Here is a 24654-nt window from a genome sequence, read left to right as displayed (position 1 = left end):
TTGAGGACAAATGGCCTAAAATATTTATAGGCATCTCTGAAGCAGCACTAGAGTCCTTAGAGGAGACTGTCGCCCTACACATGAGTCGGGGATCATTTCCTCCTGTGGTGGAAAGAATTTCTGTCAACAATTGGAGAGCTAGAAAAAAACTCTAATGTCAACATTTTTAATTATATTATAAAAATGAAGTTAAATGGCAAAAAAAAATATTATTTTGAAGACATGTCATACTTAATGGGGCATACTTATCAGGACCTCTGCGCCACGGGCGTTACAGCCCCAGCACCGGCGCACTTGCTGCCGCCAGCAACTTTTCATATGTGAAAAGTCGCCGGCTGCGTCTTTTTCTTCCACCCTTGATGTATGCCGCTGTGAATATGCAGCGGCGGGGCTATCATACACTGGCGCAATGTGCCTTATTTAATGCCTTCTCTTGTATTTCCCTTTCTTTTAGATATTGGCATGGTTTGAGGAAGGAGAAGAAACTACAACAGCATTTGTGGAACCAATAGTTATTATTCTTATTCTAATTGTTAATGCGTTTGTTGGAGTATGGCAGGTATGTGTTTTTGCATATAAAGTTTGAGACATGTTTTTTGTTCACATTGTGCCTTGCTGCAGATGAGTGCATGGGCTCAAGAAATGTCTTCTTTAGCCTCAAAACATGTGTCATTGGTGAGTGAGGGCCACTCACACACCGATGACAATAAAAAAGACTGTCTAAGGCTACATTCACACGAACGTATGGAGGACGTATATACGGCCGACTTATATACGGCCAATATACGTCCCCCATACACTCCTATGGGCGCACGGCACCCTACGGGAGCGGTACGGTGCAGCACACGTGCGGCACCGTACCGTTCCGTACCCGGGGAAAAGATAGGACCTGTCCTATCTTTTCCCGTAATACAGCGCCGTGCGCCATAGGTTGCTATGGAGAGGGGCGGGGGTGAGCTGCGCTCACCTCCTCCTCCTCTCCCCGTACACTGCCGTTGCCCGCTACGGTACGGTACGGGCGGGCAACGGCAGTGTGAATGTAGCCTAAATATGACTTGCCCTGAGTTTTGTGGCTCTGGCATTTGGGTTACAAATAGGGCTGTGGAAACTGTGGTCGTGTGTATAAGCCAATTGAAATACATGGGAACATGTGCTACCATTTGTAAAAACGGATGGCACACATGGAAATCACAAGAACTTTCAACCACACCCTCAGAACTCAAATAAATAAATACATTTTACTTCAAATGACCAAACTTATAACGATGCTTTAATTAACCAACACCATATTGTGCTTTTTTAACACCATCCTTCTTTAAGGTCACAACTGTTGCTTCAACCCCACCACAAACCTGCAGCATTCATCCCTCTGTATTTCCAAACATCCTTTTCCCCTCCAGTTCCACACAGGATTCTATTTCATTTTAACATTATTTAAAACTGTGCAGAATAATGTTTAATAGGTGAAACTCCGGGTGGTTCATTAAACTCATTCAATTGGATCTACAGGGACCAGATGCTCTGGAAAGTTCTTGTTGGCACACCGCTGACATACAACATGTTGTCACCTTTTAAAGCCCAAAAGGGAAAAAGTTCCAACTCACTCTAAGAAAATTGCACAAATGTTTAAATATTTCATAGTACAATGCCATGAAAGGGACAATAACTTAATTTAAGGAAAAACATCCATCACATAAAATGGTCATTTAATTGTCCTCTAAAGTATTCAGCATCTGTAAAAAGTATTTCCTAAAGTAAGACCCATTTTGCCTGGAAAACACAATATCATTTTTTTGGATTAACTCTGGTGTACATCAATGTAACTTCTTTTTTTATTTTGATTTTAGTTTATGTTGTTGATAGCACCTTAGAACACTTTTTCACTTCTACTGCTTCTGATTCAGTTTGTGGATGCCCAATTCTACTGACCCAGTGGTGTTAAATACTTTTGTGTAAAATACAAAAATTATATAATATCTTTGTTCAAGGGCTGTGTAGTCAGTAAGCCAAACCTCCAACTCCTGTGTAGGTGTGTGCTTTTGAATTTGATATTTTCACCTCATATTCTATGTATAGTGTATAGAATCCATCCAGCTAATCTCTAAAATAATAAAAAGACAAAAAGCAAACTAAAACATAAAGCAGTATACAAAGAGAACATACACTGGAAAATCTGCCTTAGTCCAATTTTTCTGATCACTCTAGCAGTTCTAAGATCTGTAGGGACGGAGCTTCACTACCATGCATGTACATAATATGCAGTCACATTCACCTCAACTAAAAGCATACAAACACACGCTCATAGAAAAAGCAATGGAAAGCAGCATACAGAGAGAATATACACTGGACAATTGATTTATGCACAGTTTTTTCAAACTTTAGATATGCTAAGTATGTATCTTAATCCTGGTTTTCTGGTCACTCTAGCAGTGCTCAGATGAGTGCTGCATTCCCAGTACATTTTTACTGTGATCTCTATTGGAGGAGCTTCACAACTGAGCATGAATAAAAAGTGCATCTACATTCAGCTCAACTAAACTACATCCTTAGATCAGGTATAGAACAGCCATTTTTAGGACATTCCATAATTTCCCCAAATTCAGATCAAAGAAATATCCAGCACATACTGCAGTGATCTAATTGTAACAATTTATTTTTATATATTGTTAATACATGTATTATTTATATTTTTCGGAGTTGGTCCTTTTTATTCCGACTCCACCAAAATGGTCTTCAACTCTGACTCCATGACTATGACTCCACCGCACTGCTTTGTTGGCTAACCAGAAAATCTTTGAAGGCACCTGCAACTTCTTCAGACAAGTTTACAAGTGAAACGCAGAGAAATTATAGTTGTTCTTTTCCCAGTTCTTTCAAATATAATTTTCTGGTTAGCCAATAATTGCCTTAAAAGTAACCTGTCACCAGAGCAGGTAAGTTTTTTAAAGTTTTTTTTTTTTTTTACTGCCCCCACCATGGAACTCATACAGGGCGATTCAGGACACTAAACCACTGGTCCATAAGGGCCATGAAGGTAGTAAAGTGTGAAATTACAGTCTTATGCTAAGCACCTTCTTTTTATTTTTCATACGATTGTAATATAAATTATCCAATGGATATCAACTCTTATTGAAAAAAAAAAACTATTTTTAAAAACTATGAATATTATCCTTGTAGGAAAGAAATGCAGAGAGTGCAATTGAAGCTCTGAAGGAATATGAACCAGAGATGGGCAAAGTAATCCGTGCTGATAGGAATGGAGTGCAGCGGATCAGAGCAAGAGACATAGTTCCTGGAGACATTGTAGAGGTGGCAGGTACTGTATCTATTTATATAAAACTATAAACAGCTGTTTTCTAGTTTGTTTCAATGCAATATTAATGGTGAAATATTGACTAAAGCTAAGGGCTGCATTTTCATACTGCTTAACTTCAATGGACTGCACCAATGACCAAAATATAGCATAAAATCCTTCCATGTTATAGCACAAAATATCACCCCAGAAACCAAATACTGTATTCAGACAGGAACTAATATACACCCCAGATCAGAAAATAAACACGTGACCAAACCATACAATTAATAATAGCACACAAAAATAATGAATAATGGAGAGCCCCAGAGCAGAGAATAAAATTGGAGACCCAACCCCCCAGAGTAGAAAGTAATAGAGACCATACTCAAAGCAGAAAATAATAATGGAGACACTCCCCAGAGCAGACAATAATAATGGAGATCCAAAGGATGGACAATTACAATAGACCAGCAGGGCAGACAATTACAGGAGACCCGAAAGCGGACTAATAATTCCGAAGACCCCGGTGATGTAAGCACTCATTGGTGTCCGCCAGGCAGCAAGTAATCCACAGTTAATGTTACTGTTGGGAGTGGGAGCTGTATATAAGTCACACTAACGACTGTTACTTTAACAGTGTATGGGGGAATTTATTAAGATTGGCGGTTTGCCTGTCAATTCTCTGCTGGAGCACAGCTTGCCGGATCTACTTAGTAGATCCAGAAGATATTTCTTCAAGGTCTTGTGTGGAGATTTCCACAATAGTCTCTGCCCTGCTCTTTGCCCCATCTTGCCCAGCAAAGCATGTGATACAGAAAAGCACAAAAACCAGTGAAGATGGGGCTTTGTAAATGCCTTATATCCATTATAGATCCCCTGATATCTCTAAATATGGAAATCTATCATGAGGAAGGTCAAATGGCGAGGAGGGAGTACAAATGGCATGAGTCATCTTCTCCTCAATGCCTAATCTCTTAACGCCCTCCCCTTCTACCTCCCCCTGCTTATGTCAGCTCAAAGTCTCAAGCTATTCTCATTTGAACTACACCCTCCTTCCCTGGGACTCACCACACATAGCTGGCAGGGAGCCAGACAATGTTAAAGAAGTAATTAAAAAGCATTGAAATAATACAGATGCACAACATTTTTTAAATCAACATGCCAGAGGCTATTGGAAGCTGTCGTAAAGTAAAACTTATTTTTCTGATGACAGGTTGCCTTTAAAGGTAAGATTCTCCTAGATACTAGAACTGTATTTCTAGGTACTATGGCTTATAAGATACAGCCTTTTGAAGTGTGCCCTTGCCACAAAGTCAAGTGGTATCTGTACAGTGTATGTTCAATTGTCATGTATATAGTCATATGGAAGCCGCAAAGAGGTAAATAGTGGTTTCACATAGTTAAAGGGAATCCGTTACCACAATGAACTCAATGAACCCTAAATAACTTCTATGTTATGGAAAACTATGCCCAAAAATGTCACAAATGCCTTTGTTTATATTTTCTAGCTGATCCTTCCGTGCCAAAACTTCACTTTATACTTATGCAAATAAGGCTGAAGTGCTTAAAGGGGGCTTTAGCAGAGCATATCAGGGCTCTACACTTTCAATTCCCAGCACCTTCTCTTTCAGTTACTTCACTCCTCTTTCTAGCAAGATGCAGATCCAGAGCACATCAGCCTAATTTGCATATTCCTAGTTAAGTGAAGTTTTGGTAAAACTGTGAAGAGAAGTTTTGGTAAAAACAAAGAATTGGGTGGAATGTGTGGGCAGGGTTGCAGCAGCTATGAGACAAGTTGACCCACTTACCTCAAGCAGTGCCATCTGCTGCAAGGTAGAGAGCAGAATCAGGGGCACAGTTATCTGCTACAAAGTAGGATCTGCAAAATAGTGTCAGCATGGGTATGAAACACTACATGGACCCACTTACTAAAAAATAACCTGATACATTACTATTGGATGCGGCATAGAGAATGCGGCTCTATAGCTTGCCTCAGGCATGTTTAGGTACAGCCCTATGTGTGGGCATAGCCCTATGTGACACAGCATCTAGTTCGGGTAGGTAACACACAGTGATGGATTCCATTAATCTTAATTCATTCGGGAAAACATATCAAGGTAACACAAAGTAGATTCTTCTCTTCATAGCCTTTTTTAATGAAAACATTGAAGCTGTCTTTTTCAGTAGCAGAAATCCTATTTTTAAGAAAATACTGTACTGTAAAGTACTGCTGAGCTGTATGCTCATGCCAGTGGAAAGTTGCTAAATACTGTTCCAGAGATTTTTTTTATTTTCCTTTTGGAAAACATGGTACTTTCCATACATGTTTTGCCAGTAGCACCCCAAGGGTGATCTGACCACACAAATAGAAAGTACAGAATGAGAGCTTTGTTGGAATTTGAAACATGTTGGAAAGTCACTAAATGAGTAATGAATCTGTAATCAATAGTTCAAAATAGGTAATTGGAGCAATAATTTATACAAAGCACAGCATATCATAGAATTATATATATATACAGTTTTGTTTCTCTTATGGTTATATTATTGTAAATGTTGTGCCATATAATTCTAAAAAAATTAGAGTTGTGAGATATTTTTACCTAATATTTTTCTTTTACCAGATGGAAAGTGTCCACCTGTTGTGGGAAGTTGTGTCCATCTTTTCTCTTATCCTTAAGTGGCCTTGAATTAGAGCTCAATTACTGCCGTTACTCAGAAATTATCTCCCAGCGTTGCAGCCATTGGCCCACATTTATTAACCCCTTAACTACCTGGCCCTTCTTTGTTTTTTCATTTCCATTTTTCTCTCCCCACCTTCAAAAATCCATAACTTTTTTATTTTTACACATAAATAGTTTTGTGATGGCTTGTTTTCTGCATAACAAATTGCATTTCATAGAGATGGTATTAAATATCCCATGCCGTGTACTCAGAAGCGGGAAAAAAAATTCCAAATCCTGTGAAAATGGTGAAAAACCGCATTTGCATCGCTTTCTTGTGGGCTTGGATTTAACAGCTTTCACTGTGCACCGCAAATGACATGTCTACTTAATTCTTTGGGTCGGTGCAATCACGGGGATACCAAATTTGTATAGGTTTTATAATGTTTTTATACATTTCTAAAAATTAAAAGCTCCTGTACAATTTTTTTTTTTTTTAAGATTTTGCCATGTTCTGACGCTAATAACTTTTTCATATTTCCGTGTATGCAGCTGAATTTTTTTTATATTTTTGCAAAATGGCAAAAAGTGCCATTTTCGACTTTGGGCGCTATTTACCGTTACGGGTTAAATGCAGTGAAAAACCTTATAATATTTTGAATAGGCATTTTTGGAAGCGGCGACACCTAATGTGTTTAGGATTTTTACTGTTTATTTATATTTATATCACTTCTAGGGAAAGGGGGGTGATTTGAATTTTTATGTTTTTTTATTATTAGTATTTTTTTTTTAAACTTTTTTTAATTTTACTGTTTTTCAGACTCCCTAGGGTACTTTAACCCTAGGTTGTCTGATCGATCCTACCGCATACTGCCATACTACAGTATGCCTCTTGATGTTTACGCTACGACATGGGTGGTGCAGCCGCCATACACTGGAGCAAAAGGCATAGTTTGGAATATGACCTTCAGATAAATAACATATTCTTAACTTTAATTTGATAGCTAAAGCATGTTTCTAGGAACTATAGACATGAAGATAGGGGTGTATTAAACTTGCAAGGTAAACAGTCAGAATTTCACATAAGAGGGAAGTGTACAAACAACATTTCATACCCTACCCGAGGCTGTCAGTATGGGGTAAAAATCTGGTTCCCTGGTGCTACTAACTGTTTGCAGATTTGCAAATCCATAACTGCTAACAAATGATGTTTTATATTTTATTTTAATATACTTTTTGGAATCCTTTCTCACAAATGCATCTGTATAATGAAAAGTTATATAATTTTACAGTATACTTTTTGTATCAATTTCTCATGGCTTTCTAGATCTCTGCTTGCTTTCAACCTATAGGAAGTTTCATTGTTACTTCCAGTGGATAGAAATCTGTCCCAGGTCATACGATGTTGGGCAGATGCACGGCTCATTAACATCGAAGAGGGTAATTAAAGTTGTGTGATATAACAAGCTGTGCACCTGTGCGACCATGGACAGATTTCTATCCACTGAAAGGAAATATAAAAGCTTCATATAGAATGACAGCAAGCAGAGATCTAGAAAACCATGAGGAAGAGATACAGATAGTATACTGGAAAGCCGTAAAGCTTTCCATTATGTAAACAAAAAGATTTATTTGACTACCCCTTTAACTCAACCCACCTCAGTACATCATAAGGCAGTGTTGGCGAACCTACGGCACGGGTGCCAGAGGTGGCACTTTGAGCCCTCTCAGTGGGCACTCGGGCTGTTGCCAATTCACCAAACAGGACTTTAGGGATCCTCCTGCAGACCCAGGTAGCCCAGGACGTGAAACACCCTGGGTCTATCTGAGACTGCAGGAAGAGAAGGTGTGGACAGGGTCAGATTATCATTGGAGCCACTGAAGCTCCTGCTCTTGGCCCCACAATTCATCCTGTTCATTGGGTTGTCAAGGGAAGTTCCAATAGCAATCTGAATTTTCCAACCTTCTGTCAACGATTTTGGTGTCCTCCGGTCCGTTGAAAGCTGTATATAGTTGTATAGCACGGAACAAGAAGATTTTAATAATTTAATGCTAGAATTGCTGTGTTGGCACTTAATAAATAAGTGGGTCAGGTTTGCATTTTGGGCACTCAGTCTCTAAAAGGTTCGCCATCACTGTCATAGGGGCTCAAACCAAAAAGTTCTGCTTTCTTGGGGATGCAGTCACATGTGGCATTTGCAATGTGATTTTACACACATTGCAGAAAATTGCATTTTTCATATTGCCATGCGTTTGGCTGGTTTGAAAGCTTTTTTTTAATTGCTGGAAATGTAAGCAGCTGTGAGAATATTTATACCGCTGCTTACACTTCCAGCAATGAAGCAATACTGTATTAAACCAGCCAAACGCATGAGAACATGGAAAAATGCATGCGTTTCAGATGCCTTGTGTGAACACACCCTGACTCAGTGGCTAGTAAGGACCTGCAATTTTTTTTTTTTTTTTTTTTTAAAGGAACCCCTATGCTTGCAGCTTTGTTACTTCCTTGGAAAACTTCCCAGCTTTCTGACATCTTTACTGCACAGACATTGTACTGTCACTTAAATCACAGTGTTTATTACCTAATGTTTTCTTTAGGCAAGAGTCAGCTGAACACTTTGGAAGAGTCCCTCAGAATATGTAGACTTGCTTATATATATTCTTTTTCATTATGTTTTAAAATAAAGGACCAGTCATATTCCTTTATTTTAATGATGGCTTGCCTATGTTCCTCAACAAAGTGGACCACGGGATCATTGAACTCTGCTCAGATGACCACAGCATGCCATCCTGATGCTTCAACTATCGGCTATCAACTGTGCTAAGCAAGAACATATTAAATTTCTTTATATTAAACATGTCTTATTACCGTATATACTCGTGTATAAGCCGAGTTTTTCAGCACAAAAAATGTGCTGAAAAACATCCCCTCGGCTTATACACGAGTCAATACTACCAAAAATTAATTAAAAATGGACTAAAAAAATAATAAACTTATATACTCACCCTCCGGTGGCCCCGATGCGCAGCACTGCTCCCCCGATGTCATCGCGGCTCCTCTTCTGGCTTCCCGGCTGCTCTTCTTGCTTCAGCGTGCTGGGCACCGCCATGTTCTTCTCGCGGGCGGCGCCTAGTATGACGTCAGCCGCGGTGCGTCATACTAGGCGCCGCCTGGGAAAGAACAATGACGCCGCCCAGCACGCTGAAGCCAGAAGAGCAGCCGGGAAGCCAGAAGAGGAGCCGGGGAGCCAGAAGAGGAGGGTGAGTATATAAGTTTATTTTTTTATTCTGGGCTATGCTGTATACTACTGGGGGCAGGGTTGTATACTACTGGGGGCAGGGTTGTATACTACTGGGGGCAGGGTTGTATACTACTGGGGGCAGGGTTGTATACTACTGGGGGCAGGGTTGTATACTACTGGGGACAGGCTGGGGCAGGCTGTATACTACTGGGAGCAGTGCTGTATACTTCTGGGGGCAGTGCTGTATATTATAGGGGGCTGGCTGGCTATATACTGGGGGGGGGGTCTGTGACCAATGTATTTCCCACCCTCGGCTTATACTCGAGTCAATAGGTTTTCCCAGTTTTTGGTGGTAAAATTAGGGGTCTCGGCTTATACTCGGGTCGGCTTATACTCAAGTATATGGTATTTCTTTACATCTTTGTACCCCCTCTAACAGTACTTACTTTGTTAGCACTATCACATATTTTTTATGTCTCAGCCCTTATTTTGTTTAATTGAATTGACCATTGACCTGAACTCCTCTTTCCTGTTTATTTAGACTTTGGGGCCTGATGTTTTTAATAATATAAAATAACAGTCAAACATTTACATTTAACTGTCTTATGGAGTCTACACTACTGGTTTTGGTTTACAAATACTAATGCAAAATACTGACCAAACTGAGGTTGCTGTCAGTGCGTTCTTGGACCTTTCTTGTTGCGTTTTTACATATTTACCATGCATTTGGCTGGTTTGAATAAGGTTTTCTTCATGTCTGGTAGTGTAAGCAGCTGTGAAAATGTTAATGAGCTGCTGACACTTCCAGAAATGAAGAAAAACTAATTGAAACCAGCCAAATGCATGGTAAACATGCAAAACGCATGTGTTTCAAAACTGACCAGGGCGAACCATGTGACTGCACCCTGACACTCACATGAAAGGGACCTGTATAACAAAACCAAGTGTTTGAGCTTGTCTTTTATGTATTGTCGCTTGTCTTGTATGTATTACACTATATTTCTCATTCAGGCAATATTTCAACCTGTATTCCTCCTGCATTTTCCCAAATGTATGGCAAAGTGGTTTCTTGTTTTCAATCAGCTTTGCTTAGCTGTGCAGATTACTTCTGCATTAACGTCCTAGGAAACCACATTTTTTTCATTGCTGCCATTGACCTGCTGTAGGACTAACCTTGCAAACTTTAACCTTCTACTTATTGAGTTCACACTCTAGTCAGAAGTAGCCCATCATGGTAACACTAAGACCTAATGTGGTGATACAGACATTTGTAAAGCACACGTTTAGGTCACAGGCTGGACTTCCACAAAGTAGTTTCTATTTGAAAAGCATTTTAGCTTTTAAAAAAACAAGAAACATATTTTCTTATTTTGTTCACACTTCTAAAAAGGAGCTTAGCCATATTATATTATTAACACCTTATCACAGAAGAATTTATTCACTGGAGCTGGAACAAAAGAGAGACTTCTGTGACTTCTCATAGTTATCCGTACAGTAATGGTTTATATGATGGTTTTAACGACTTATTGCTGGCAGTCACCCTGAAAGATTGTCACATACAATTACCACAAAATAGATCTATGAAAGATTTCACATGTTGCAACAGGCGTCAGCACTGAGCATACCTGGGCAAGTGCCAGGGCCCAGAGCTGCCCAGGGGGCCCACATAAGGCTGTACATAATGAATCTATAGGGTGTGAGTGGGGGCTTATATAAAATAACCAATGGGTGACTGTATATAAAATAACCATGAGGGGCTGTTTGCTATGATAAACAAGGGATTATTTTAGGGTACTGTTTAATACTGCCACATGAGTTCACTGCAAAGGGGCCTACTGAAACCTGGAGCTGGCCCTTTGTTGCTGTTGCACTTTTTAGTATGTCAGATGAGGTTTTTAAGAAATGCATGGCAAACGCAGTCTACTCAGAACATTTCAGACCATTTATAGGCTGCCTACCATTTTCACATGTTGCATTTTCATAGCATTTTTAAACACATTACAACAGCTGATGAGAGGTGATTTTCCTAATTAGACAAATGTAAACAGTAATGTAATTAGGCAAATCACCTCCCCACTAACTTAGAAAGGTGCAGTCCCACATATAAATTACTCCTTGCTAACATAGAAAGATACAGCCCCACCAATGTATTTATATGGACTCACCCATATAAAGAATCCATCTTTAATGTATGTATATGCAGCTCTGACATAAACGGAGCCCCCAATAATTAAATTAGCACCAAGTGGACAGTTAAATTTATACACAACCCTCTCTCAATTTTTTCTAAACATTGCCCTATGTGGTCAGTAATAAAACAATAAAAACGACTTGACTGATAGAAATCCCTGAACTTCTTTCTCAGTCTCTTCCACTCTGGTTTTTGCAGAAAGATGCAGGAGGGGTGATGCTATTATATAACTGTGGGGGGATGTCGGTCACAAGCAGTTGTATATTCACTTTGCTGTTACTCCAATCTATTGTACCTGTGTCTCAAGCATACCGATACAGTTAATTTTTACTGAGAATGTGGACCTGCAAATAGCTTTTGGAAGTTTCATGCTGCTGATGGGGGTTTAGATGGCCATGGACCCCTCTTGCGGCCTGGACGACCTTCCAGACCACCCATTCTGCCATTGGCTCCCAAGAAAGCACAAATTTTTAGGTGACAATTTTTAGGTGTGATAGTACATAGGCATAGTAGTTGTCAGTAAAATTAACAAATATATTTAAAAACAAAAGTTTCTATTAATGTACATTTACATTTTATGTTTATGTAAAATAATTTGATTCCTTCTCTTTTATTTTTAGTTGGTGACAAAGTTCCTGCTGACATTCGTATTATTGAGATCCGATCCACAACTTTACGTGTCGATCAGTCAATTTTGACAGGTAAGAACTTAACATTATTGATATTGATACATTATTGCTGTATAGACATATCATTTTAGCGTGTTTATCAATATATATCTGTGTGACACAGATCTAGAAGTAAAAGGCTTATTTCCAGACGGATACATAGTCATATCTGAAACCATGGATTCCCTTTTAAGTGCTGGTAGTAAATATTGAAGTCAAATGGTGGCCAGCTGTAGTGCAGACAAAACTCAGGAAAGGATTAGGTTCCACTTGTTGTACGTGAAAAAACTTTACATTGGCCAGCACTACCAGTATGTTGTCAAGCAGCTGAGCAGCTTCTTATTTCTTTTATGGCATGGTGTGGTGGCGTCATCCAGAAAATCTACTTTGAAGTTAGATGTAAATTAGTTTCATGAAGTCAAGTAGGCAGGGAGTTTAACTCGGCAGGCAAGCTTACCCTGCCTCAGAATTCATGCATCTAGGGATATCGTTGACCAGATCTACTGAAGTCAGGCACATGAGTGTTAAACTCCGACTTTATTCAACCAGTTAACATCTTACTCCAAAGTTGATTTTCTGGATAATTTCACTAAGCTGGGCCGTGGTTGAAACATGATCTGGAAGCTGTTCAGCTGCATTACAACATACTGGTAGTGGTTTATTAGGTCAATTTCTGATTACAGGTTACCTTTAAATGGTAAATCAATTTAGAATTATTAATGTGTTTTATGCTGAGACTAATTGGTGTACCAAGGTTAAGTGACAAGTTCCTGATCATGGGGGTCCAACCAGATTTCTGCAATCAGTTGTATGAATTAAATGGTAGACCAACATGCATGCTGCTGTTTTGGGAGTTAGAGTTCTCCTTTCAGAGAAATTGCCCATTAAGGCCTCCTTGCAGTCGTTTGAAGACTTCTAGCCATTGATGCCTCTCTACGGGATTCTTGGAAATATGCAAGTAGGTTTTCCTATGTGGTACAAGGAAAACCACTTTAATCCCACATCTTGTCATTAGGCTTTCTGAAAGTCATGCTTAATATTTAAGGGGGTTGCCTTACAAGATCACAAAAGCGGTGCGGGTTTTCTTTGTCCCATCTAGGGAAACATAATTCTCGTATTCTGTTCAACTTGTTAGGACTGACAATGTGTTTCTACAGTTCCATACAGATAAATAGAGTGTATTAATGATTTGCTACTTTATTTTCTACAGGAGAGTCTGTGTCGGTGATAAAGCATACAGATCCAATCCCAGACCCAAGAGCTGTCAATCAGGACAAAAAGAATATGCTTTTCTCTGTAAGTATTGTAAGGGATTAGCTCCGGGGATCGTCGTCTCCTAAGCAGACGACCAGCACACACTGGGAATTCACACAATGTAAGGTTAAAACTGGCCTCAGCCAGCTTTATTTGGCAGTACACAGACTCAAAACATAAAAATAATACCTAAGCCTCTCCGGCACTTACTATACATCGAGGTTCCCTACCTCACCAGGTGCTGGCCTACTGCCAGCCACCCCAAAAACACAGTAACAGTTCACTGCCACCGCTCCACAGGCCTTTGCCGTAGCCTGTCTCTTCCCCAGGGTGGAGCCCAGTGTGAAGTCTGCCCCATGTATTAGTGCAGCCCCTCCAACTGAAAACTAATCAACTTAATTAGACAGACCCAACTTTTCCAGGTCTGTCTTCTACTCAGCTTTTCATAAGGCAAAATGCACATTTTATGCCCAAAAGCTTCTCTAGTGGCAGCCACCCTGCCACATATCCTCCCCCTGTGATCAAGGCCGTAGGCCTGATCAATAAGCTTAATTCTCCCTCCGGGGTCAAAGCTCCTATATTGGGGTCTAATCCCTACGGTTCCTAGAAGCACTGTAGAGACCCTACTATCTACTACATCTTCTATATCTGGAAAATGACATCTTTTTTCCTTAACTGCAGGAGACACAGACAGCTCAAAATTAGTCCCAGCATCTCTTCCTTCACACAACTGATCATCTTCAATCATGTCTCTATTAACAATGATAGATTTTCTTCTCCTCTTTCTCTTGCCTTTTACTGGAGACTCCACATACCCCTCAGGGCTTGGCATGGTTAGGCCCCATCTCTTCATCACCTTGTGGATGCCGTCACACCGGTTACCATCCACTGAGGCATATGCACTGTGCTTATTCCCCTTAGCATTGCACACGACACGCACGGGTTTGCCCGTTTTCCAGTCTTCAGCACCTTCTTTGTCATTGAAGGGGGCATTACCGTTCAGAACCAGGGCACGATTCACATTGGTGAGCTTCTGGTCACATGTCTGCAAAGCTGTGCGCTTGCTACCTCTGAGGTCACAACCTCCGCTCTCGGTGTAGGTGAAACTCATCTCAACATCAGCATCATCCTCATCACCTCCAGCTAACACTTCGGACCCAAGTCCTGGCATGGACTTTCCACAATGGCAGCCTTAAGCTCTTCATGGCTTGTACTAGGTTCCTGGCTGACCTCTTCCTCGGTCAGTCCTTCATACGCCTTGCTGGCCAACACCTCAGTCTTCACCGAGTCTTTCCTGTGTAGGAATTTCGAGGGCTCTGTTGACATTATATCAGACACCGTCTCCTCACATCCTCATCACCCGGTATATCTTCAAGGCACTTCTCACCATCCAGACCATCTTCACTTTCGCTCTTCAGATGATCAGGCAGATCTACCGTTGGGTGCAGCTGTGCTGGAGTCTCTGTAGGGCCCATCTGGGTATTCCTCCACTTGCCCAGAGAATGCTGGCATGCACTATGACAGAGACGAGACGACAGAGCTTCCACACGTACACAGCAACTCTGCTGGTCCCTTTGTTGTAGACTTGGCGCCACTTCAACCTTCTCCACAGGTTCAGCAGGCTGAGACAGCTCTTCACCTGTCTTCGGGGGGTAACCATTAACCCATTCTTCGGATTTTCCCAAGACTGTATTCAGACTACTGGTTATAAGCGATCCCACTTGGGTGGCCATCACGGTTGAGACTACAGACTTAGTCACACCCACACCGCCTTGTACTGCACCAGCTTCCCAGCCCAATATATCGGACGTCGCACCTGTAACAGTGTCTCGGGCACCAGTCACTGTATTTGTCTTCAATACGGCTTTTCCAGTTGGCTGCTGAAGAAAAGCCAGGTTGGACTCCTGTTTCCCCAAACCTTTGCGAGCAAAGTCATTACTTGTGGCAACCGCTGGCTCCAGAATGCCTATGAGAGGCCTTGATCCAGTCATTGTAACGTCAGTCAAGGGCTTCTCCTCCTTCTCAGCAACATCACGATCACTGCGGATGCATGGGCGACCTTCCCTCACAGAGTTGTAGACTGCACTCACCACACTGCAGGCAGAACTACCAAAGGGCTGGTGCATCACATGTTCCACCACCTTCTGGGGATCTGGGGTCCCCTCATCCGTAGGTGTATGATTAAGAGTGGCGCTTCCACCCTGTTCACACACAATTTCAGTCAGCACGCCATCATGCGTATTCTGCGGTTCATCAGCAGGTGTACAGGGGTCTGGTTTACGCCTGGTCTCCTTCCTAGGACACTTCTGGTGCCACATCACGACAGAACACACCTGGAGGTCGGCATCACCATTTTGGCACTTTCTTTTGTTCCCCGAACACGTACACATGTGAACCTCCCATTCACTTTTCTTTGCAAACACTGTATCACAGAAAGGACAGTACGAGATATCAATCTTCAACTCATGTTTCTGTAATATATGTCTCTTTAGGTCATCTTTTCTTCTATAAGACACGTGACAATTGTAGCATTTATACCAGTTATTCCGCAAACCAGTATTCACATGACGCTTCAGTTTATTGATGCTTCTTCTGGCCTTGTTCACACACGAACTCAGTACATCAATCTCCTCAGAAGCCTCAGGTGTATCAGATGTCTGGTTTCCCCCTGACATTTCCTGAACACTGATGTGAGACTCCTCCCCAGGTGACTGACACAGGCTATCCTCACCTCCTGCAGGTTCTGAGCGAGTAGCTGCTTCTCTAGGGCTCTGTTCACACTCACTGTTTGTGTAACTCTGGGCTGAAGGGAAACCACCAACAATCAGGATCTCATTATCTTCACCTGCCCTTGCTATGGCGGTATCCCTATCTGAACTGCCATTAGCTACATTACACATCTCAGGCTCGCTACCTGTGTCATTACAATTCACAACCTCTAGGGGCACCTCTGAGCTAACTCTCTCAGTATCTAGGGCTGCACCTAGTTCACACTCTGCATAATTCTGAACAAACATTGTGACGCTATCAGATGTTATCGGCATTGCAGAATTGTTACATGTTACAGGTAGTGTCATATAATCACAGTTAACACTATAATCACAGGTTAGAGGCAGATTATGCACAACATTACACTTTTCTGGTTTAACTTCAGAAATTAAGGCATCACAAATATTATCATCATCACATAGTCCATCAGACTTTATCAGTCTCAGTGGCAGAGTCTCCTTCAGACTGCAACCTGTTGAGACTCCACCCACCATCACCTCAGGTCGCTGAGACTTCTCCAGATCGTCCTTTGGGGAGATTGGGACTGTACCCGATGTCAGAGGGGTCTCCCAGGAAAAGCAGCTATTCCCACTACTTGGAATACTTTCCCACAAGTCCCAGAAAAAAGGGAGGTTTTTCCCCAGGATGAACTCCACCTCCAGATCTGCACAAATCTACAGCTTATGTGTCACAATCGCAATATCACTTTCAAAGTCAATCCAGACAGTCTTACCCTTCCCTGGCTGTTACTTCAGGAACAATAAGATGTCCGGTTTAACTCTGGAGACATCCTGAGAACAGTCCAGTTCCACCATCAGCGGGATTCCACCCACTATCATCTCACAGGTCTTGACTGGCAACTTCTCTGGTCTCCTGACCAGAGGACAATGAGGTGCACTGACCTCACATGGCACAGCCGCATGCTGTCGCCGTTGGTTGCCCCTAGCAACCACATCTTTGCGCTGCTGCAACACGTGGCCACTTGGCCGCAGGACATTCCGCCACACAACGGTTCATCCGTAGACATCTGCAAGGCTGCTCCCGTCGGTTGCCCCCGGCAACGGCACATAGCAACCTCTCCTCAGGAACTGCAGACCGATCACAGACATCTCGAACCATCGGCTGGGATCCGCTCGGCTTGGCATTTGGGGTCTCCATAACCCGAATGGCTTCTGGCATTCCAAGGTCCTCCCACATCATCTGCCGGCAGCGTCTCTGGAACTCATCCATCGGACCCATGGTGATTACTCCCACAGCAAACAAGCAGTCTCTGTATATCTCTCACACCAAGACAAATCTTCCCGTGACCACAGCGCCTCCAGCAGCAGGAACAACAGTCTCTCACATGAGGGTTACTGGCCCTTTAAATCTCGCTGTGTGTGCTGATTTCCATGCCACAGCATACCGCCACCATATGTAAGGGATTAGCTCCGGGGATCGTCGTCTCCTAAGCAGACGACCAGCACACACAGGGAATTCACACAATGTGAGTAAGGTTAAAACTGGCCTCAGCCAGCTTTATTTGGCAGTACACAAACTCAAAACATAAAAATAATACCTAAGCCTCTCCGGCACTTACTATACATCGAGGTTCCCTACCTCACCAGGTGCTGGCCTACTGCCAGCCACCCCAAAAACACAGTAACAGTTCACTGCCACCGCTCCACAGGCCTTTGCCGTAGCCTGTCTCTTCCCCAGGGTGGAGCCCAGTGTGAAGTCTGCCCCATGTATTAGTGCAGCCCCTCCAGCTGAAAACTAATCAACTTAATTAGACAGACCCAACTTTTCCAGGTCTGTCTTCTACTCAGCTTTTCATAAGGCAAAATGCACATTTTATGCCCAAAAGCTTCTCTAGTGGCAACCACCCTGCCACAGTATATTATAACTCTGTCTGTCATAAATATTAATTCTTATAATGTAAAGGTTTAATTCACTGCTAAATTTTGCACAGACTTAGACTACTTGTGCAAGATCGGGACACAAACAATGAGTCTGTGGTTGTTTGCAGCCTGTCATCAGCATTTGAGGTTTGCTACAGTCTGATGACAATAGAAATAAACTCAAAAAGTCAGCTCATGCAAAGAGCTGCGGAAACCGTGGATGCTGTGTGTATGAGTACATAGAAATACATGGGGACTTGTGCTAGCAATCAAAACAATAGCTTTCGCACAGCCAAAAACCATGTTTGTGTGTTTATAGCCTTTTTGTGATATGTATTGTAAGGATAATATCTAGTAACTTCATAGTGGAGTGTGTAGTTCCAATAGACTTACAGTGTGCCGTTGTTCTGTTCCACTCCAAGGCACTGTTCTTTGCCTCTATAATTTGTTCAGAATTGGAAAGACATAGAGCACATACCAAAATTTAGGGAAAAAATTGTAAAGTATAGTTTATGTTTCATTGAATTATTTGACTTGTTTCTAAACAATATAACATATTATTTTAGGGAACAAATATTGCTGCAGGTAAAGCTGTTGGAGTAGTCATCGCAACAGGTGTCTTCACAGAAATTGGGAAGATCAGAAACCAGATGGTCGCTACAGAGCCAGAGAAAACCCCACTACAACAGAAGCTGGATGAATTTGGACAGCAGCTTTCTAAAGTCATCTCATTGGTCTGTGTGGCTGTTTGGGTCATTAACATTGGCCACTTTAATGATCCTGTCCATGGAGGCTCTTGGTTCCGTGGAGCTATTTACTACTTTAAGATTGCTGTGGCCTTAGCAGTAGCTGCCATTCCTGAAGGCCTACCAGCTGTTATTACTACTTGTCTGGCCCTTGGTACACGTAGAATGGCTAAAAAGAATGCTATTGTGAGAAGTCTTCCATCTGTTGAGACTCTTGGGTGCACATCGGTCATCTGCTCAGACAAAACTGGTACATTGACAACCAATCAGATGTCTGTGTCCAGGGTAAGTAAATCTTTCATTTCTTTTTATAGGAAAATAGTATCACACATTTATGTTCATCTATTTTACTGTAACACTTTCACTCTCATGTACTCCTCACATGAGTTGTGCCTAAATCTAATATTGTCATTTTCCTACAACTTTCAAAAAGATTACAGTTTACTTACTTGGCATAACCAGGGACAGGATATTTTACTGTAGCTTATGCTCATTCAGAAGCTCGCATCATTATAGCCATTGTTTCTTGGAAACTAACATATGATTTTACCTTGCGTAAAGTTGTGTTGTACTGTCTTTGGTTTCAATTAGTTTTCTAATATTTTGTTAACACATTTATAGTTTTAGTTTTTGCCTAAACTCACCTAGTCGTTGAACACAGTGTTTTCCAGCTCACTTGGTAAATTCTAATATGTAGTTGGCTGGGAACATTTCAGGAATAAGGTAGACACATTTGCAACTGACATGGAACATTTTGGTGGCCTATTTACAACTGGCTAATCATATGAACCTTTTCGGTTATGAGCAAATGAGAGACCTGCATGGAAATGCCACTGGATGCTCAGTTTATGCTATACTGCCGGCTCATGAACGACACCATTTTAGTCTGTGGGGAAAAGGACATAAACTATTGCATGCTGTAGACAACCCTAGTTTCCATCATTGAAGCAAAAGGAAACCTGGTCTATTTAAGATATCATTGTTATTGTATGTGTACAATAATCCAGCAATACTGAAAAGATTTTTTGGCACATGGTATACAGAAAGTATACAGGAGTCTTACAAAAGAAAATGTATTAAAAGGTGACTTGTCAACAGGTTGCAGGAATGGCAACTATAAATCTCCTCTTATATGATGCAGTCCCAGAACATCATCTTTTTACTGTAATGCCGTTTTTGTGTGTTTGTGAATTAACTGTAACTATACTATGTCATAATTGCAACATTATGACATTACTGTATAATTTAAGTGTTGTAATGTCAGAGGGGGAAAATGATACTTGTACTTTATACAGTAATATCTAGTAGTCCATTCATACCATTTCCAAGCTTATGCATCCCTCTCTATTTCTTTCTCTGATATTCTGTCTTTCTTTTTGTTGCTCTTTCAAGTATCTTCACACCACTTTTTTTCTCATAGGCATAATGATGTACCATTTGAGTATTAGTGATGACTAGCTAGTAACCTGCAGTGCTATGAACATGCAGCTATTACTAAGACACTCTAATGACATCATTTCTAAACATAGATTATAGGAAATCTGCTTTCTTGTTTAACAGCATGTACAATTTCATCCATTAACTGGAGCAGGAGCTGCAATTCCTCAACGGACTTTAGAAGAAAAGTGACCTTTTGAGCCTTTAGGTTAAGCCTGGGTGTTAAAACCAAAGTAATCCTCGTTATAAATCATGTAAGCGACCTGAAAGCCAGGGTGATAATTATGAAATAGTTTCCATTTTCACTCTCATTATTCCATTCATTTGCTTTGAGAGGCTGAAAAGGTTTTACAAAAACTGCCAGAATCCAACTTTTATAGCAGCTTTACCTTGTGCCCTGAATACTGTATACAGTGTATTCTTTCTGAAGCCTATGATCAAGCTACAGAGTGATCCAGCTTGATTTTTTTCCATTTGAAAATCCCATTATTCTTTAGATTGTATATATCTCTGAACAAACAGAAATTAAATAATCAAATTAATTTTCCATGATGGGATAAAGAAAAACTTGCCTCTTAGCGAACTTTTAAATCTACCCCTTAGCATGTTTTTGTCAGAAAATCTGAAGGTGTGATGCCAGATAAAAGTTGTTTCTAAGAACAGATTCCCAACTGTGAACTGCACTGTTTTGATGCGTTTGTATCCCTTCAGCACAGTATAGGAAACTGCTTTGGCTAAGTGAGAGACTCCTTAAGGAGACTTTGTCATCTATCTCCTTGCTGCCGAATCCAGTTTTCGCCTTCCTGACATGACCTTACTTCTATAATCTGACATGCCACAATAATTTACTATAACTTTGGTATGCTTTAGTATATCCAGGTAATTCTCAGATTGTTTTCTCATAACACATTGCACTTCATGTTAGTTCAAATTCTGAAGTTTTCTACTTTCCAGACTGATAGTCATAACACCTGAATAACTTAATAACACATATTTACCAAATACCTGCTTTGTGTTGCCATGATTTGGTTGAGAATCCTCTCATTGATTTTCAAAATCAACAAGACTTGTTTTGAGGGACCATTTCAGTTTTTAAGTGACTTTGAGAGACCTAAATGTTAGTAAAACTCATAAATTACCCAATTTTTGTCCTGAGTGTGCCAATACCACCATCATAATGCTGATTTGCATTGTCTGGAATTATGAGGGCTTATATTTGGCATAAAGTGATGCACTTTTTGGTGATGAGATACTTCATTTTGGGGTGTCTGTAGCTTATTGATGAGGTTTTTATTAACTCTTTCTTTGGGTGGATGTTATCTCAATGGGTCACTAAGTTTTTTTTATTTTGTTTCATTTTATTTTATTTTATTTTTTTTCATTTTATTTTATTTTATTTCACAGAACAATATAAAAATTTGGGAAAATCTAATTTTAGCATCACAATCTTTTCAGAGGCATACATTCTTTATTTTTCTGTTGACAGAGCTGGTTCAGGGCTCCTTTTTTGCAAAAACTGATATCTTTTGGGACCAATCTTAGAGCACTTGCATTTTTTGATCACTTTTTAAAATATTTGTTGTCCGATCATCTTTTTCACCAAGTTTTTTTCTATTTTTAATGCATTTAAATTGTCACAGATGAGGATATACCAAATATGTGGGTTTTTTTGTGCTTTTTATTCTTTATTAAGATATTTTCATCGAAAAGTGGCGGGCCTGTTTCTTTCTTATAATTTTTTTTTTACTTTTGATCAAACGGAGGTAGGATATAACGTATACTGTGATTGGGCAGCCGGGATTCTGCTATGGAAACAATCTTCTTCCCTTATTCGGGGGCATCTGGAGCACCTGGAAATGGGTGTCATCTCTTTTCATTGTAATGCCGGCAGAGATAAGAAGACTGTATGCAAAATTTGTAAAAGGGGGCAAGAGACGAAGTTTTACTTATCTTACCCTGAAATGTATACACATGTTTCATTTTCCAGAATCCCCAGTGGAGCATGAATAACTTTAAGTCTCCACATACATGTAGTGTTGCCCTTTAATGGCAAAGTCTCTTTATGAAATGGTCTTGAAAACCCCTGTTAATTCTGAAACTTCTCTTCTTGTTCTTTAGAGATGATTTCTGAGCACTGTCTCATTATCATCTGAGACTTAAAGGGAACCTGTCACTGCTGGTTGTGGGCAGGTTCCCATAGAGCATAAGGGCAACCTTTCTTCACCTAATAAAATCTCTGCTCAGAAAAAGGAAAAAAATGAACTGTGATTCTTTGCCTGGTATCCAGGCAGAGAATCTAGCGAGTTGTGGTGGGCGTATACATGTGTGTGAGTCTGGCGGCTTGCTCTCACCTCCATAGAAAATCTACACCTCCTTTCCCTACGTCATCCGGCTGTCTGGGCTGAATTATCACCTTCCTACTAAGCAGGAAGCAAAGCTAAGCAGTAAAGCCATGCATGAGCCAACACTTATGGTGCATGGCAGCCATAGGCATATGTGTGATAATTCAGCCCAGACAGCCAGATGACGTAAAAAGGAGGTGTGGATTTTCTATGGAGGTGAGAGCAAGCCGCCAGACTCACACATATGTATACGCCCACCACGACTGCTAGATTCTCTGCCTGGATACCAGGCAAAGAATCACAGTTCATTTTTTTCCTTTTTCTGAGCAGAGATTTTATTAGGTGAAGAAAGGTTGCCCTTATGCTATAGGGCTCTATGGGAACCTGCCCACAACTTAATTTTTTCAAACAGCGGTGACAGGTTCCCTTTAATTACAATAAAGCGAGGTGACAGTGAACACTGGATTTAGTGCTTAACCATTATTCACACTATTTCCTGCTCAATGACCTCCGCACAGGTCACAGAAGGTGCCCTCAAGATTCTTCCATGTAAGTCAATAAACATCTATACACTATGGTCCCTGTGGTAACTGTAAAGCATTTTTATAAATGCTGTCAACACCATCTCAGACAAGATAGCAGATTAAAATCATAAAATTTACAGTCGCAAAATAAAAACGGTTTAGAAAAAAAAACGCTCCTTTTTTAGCTAGGGTTTGATAACTCAGATTCCTTTTCTAGAAATAAACAGCACGATAGAGATTTTTATTTAGCGCCCTGATAACAATGAATAATGATCTCAGTGCAATGCATAGCAGATATTAAATTAAATAATAAGTATCAAGCAGTGTTTGGAAATATTGAATGCACCATAATTCATAAAGATGACACCTCTGCTTTATTTTTGCCTCCCGATGAGAACGGCCAGGCAGTAGACATGCACCACCGTGCCGTTTGCCAGGATTTGGGAATGTTCAAAAAAGGAAATTATTACAACCAAGTATGCATATTCAGACAATCGGACAACACATTGGGGCAGATTTATCAAGTGTCTAAAAGTCAGAATTTTCCAGTTGCCCATGGCAACCAATCACAGCTCCCCTTTAAAATATTCATGAGCTCTGGTTAAATGAAAGCTGAGCTGTGATTGGTTGCTATGGGCAACTGGAAATATTCTGACTTTCAGACACTTGATAAATCTGCCTCATTATGGTGGATAAATGGCACACAATCGTATATAAGTACAATGTGTACACATCAGTTAACCCCTTAAGGACCAGACCCTTTTTGGTTTTTGCATTTTCATTTTTCACTCATCACCTTCAAAAACGTTTTATTTTTCCATGCCAGGAGCCGTATGAGGGTTTGTTTTCTTCATAAACAAATTGCACTGCATAGTGACGGTATTTAAAGAGAACCCGTCATGCAAAATAACCCCCCTAAGCTAAATATATTTTCATAAACTGCCATTAGAGAGCATTGCCCCTATCCCTTCATTGTCCCTCTACATGCCTGTAAACCTAAGTAAAGAGGTCCTAAAGCTGTATGCAAATGACCTGTGAAATGTCCAATTAAGCATTAGCATATTCAAGCTGTCCACTCTATTCATGAGTGGGAGGCACAGCCACACCCCCAGTGCATGACTGACAGCCTGTATAATGGTGTGAGACTGTATAATGATGTGCTTCCTGGTGCTGGCGCCCGCTGCAGCCTGTGTGTGCATGTGTGTGTGTATAGGAGAGATACAGCAGCTCCAGGCAGCCATGTTATAGCAGAACATGTCAGATTCATGTGTAGCTGATGTCTGTGTCTCTCACCTGTATATTAGGAGGATGCAGCATGTCAGCACATGCAGCACTCACACTAGCAATGCTTTACTATACATTACACACAGACATGAGCAGGGGGAGGAGAGGGGAGGGGTAACAGGGGTGACATCACTGCCTCTGACCATGTGACCAGCCTCATTTACATAATAAAGAATAGATGATTTTACAATGAATAATGTATGAAATAACTAGATAAAGGCTGGGATGGGATCCTTGTGAGCTGCTCCAACAGGTAGAGGTGACAGGACTAGTGGCAGAGACCTGATGACAGGTGTCCTTTAATATTCCATGCCGTGCACTGGGAAGAGGGAAAAAAATTCCAAATGTAGTAAAATTGGTGG

The 24654-nt window shown here is 40.9% G+C and overlaps 1 protein-coding gene across 1 annotated transcript in view; it reads left to right on the top strand.

The window, feature by feature from the left end:
• The window catches only part of ATP2A3 (ATPase sarcoplasmic/endoplasmic reticulum Ca2+ transporting 3), a 128070-nt gene that overhangs the window by 57481 nt on the left and 45935 nt on the right, over nucleotides 1-24654 (top strand). Inside the window, exons 4-8 of the mRNA XM_072136140.1 lie at nucleotides 455-559; nucleotides 3178-3316; nucleotides 12009-12089; nucleotides 13267-13352; nucleotides 18526-18990. Coding sequence (XP_071992241.1) covers nucleotides 455-559; nucleotides 3178-3316; nucleotides 12009-12089; nucleotides 13267-13352; nucleotides 18526-18990 — 876 coding nt within the window. The remainder of the gene's footprint in view (nucleotides 1-454; nucleotides 560-3177; nucleotides 3317-12008; nucleotides 12090-13266; nucleotides 13353-18525; nucleotides 18991-24654) is intronic.

Source organism: Engystomops pustulosus, chromosome 2, assembly GCF_040894005.1.
Source record: "Engystomops pustulosus chromosome 2, aEngPut4.maternal, whole genome shotgun sequence".
NCBI classification, from domain to species: Eukaryota; Metazoa; Chordata; class Amphibia; order Anura; family Leptodactylidae; genus Engystomops; species Engystomops pustulosus.
This window is presented reverse-complemented; position numbering and strand designations above follow the sequence as displayed.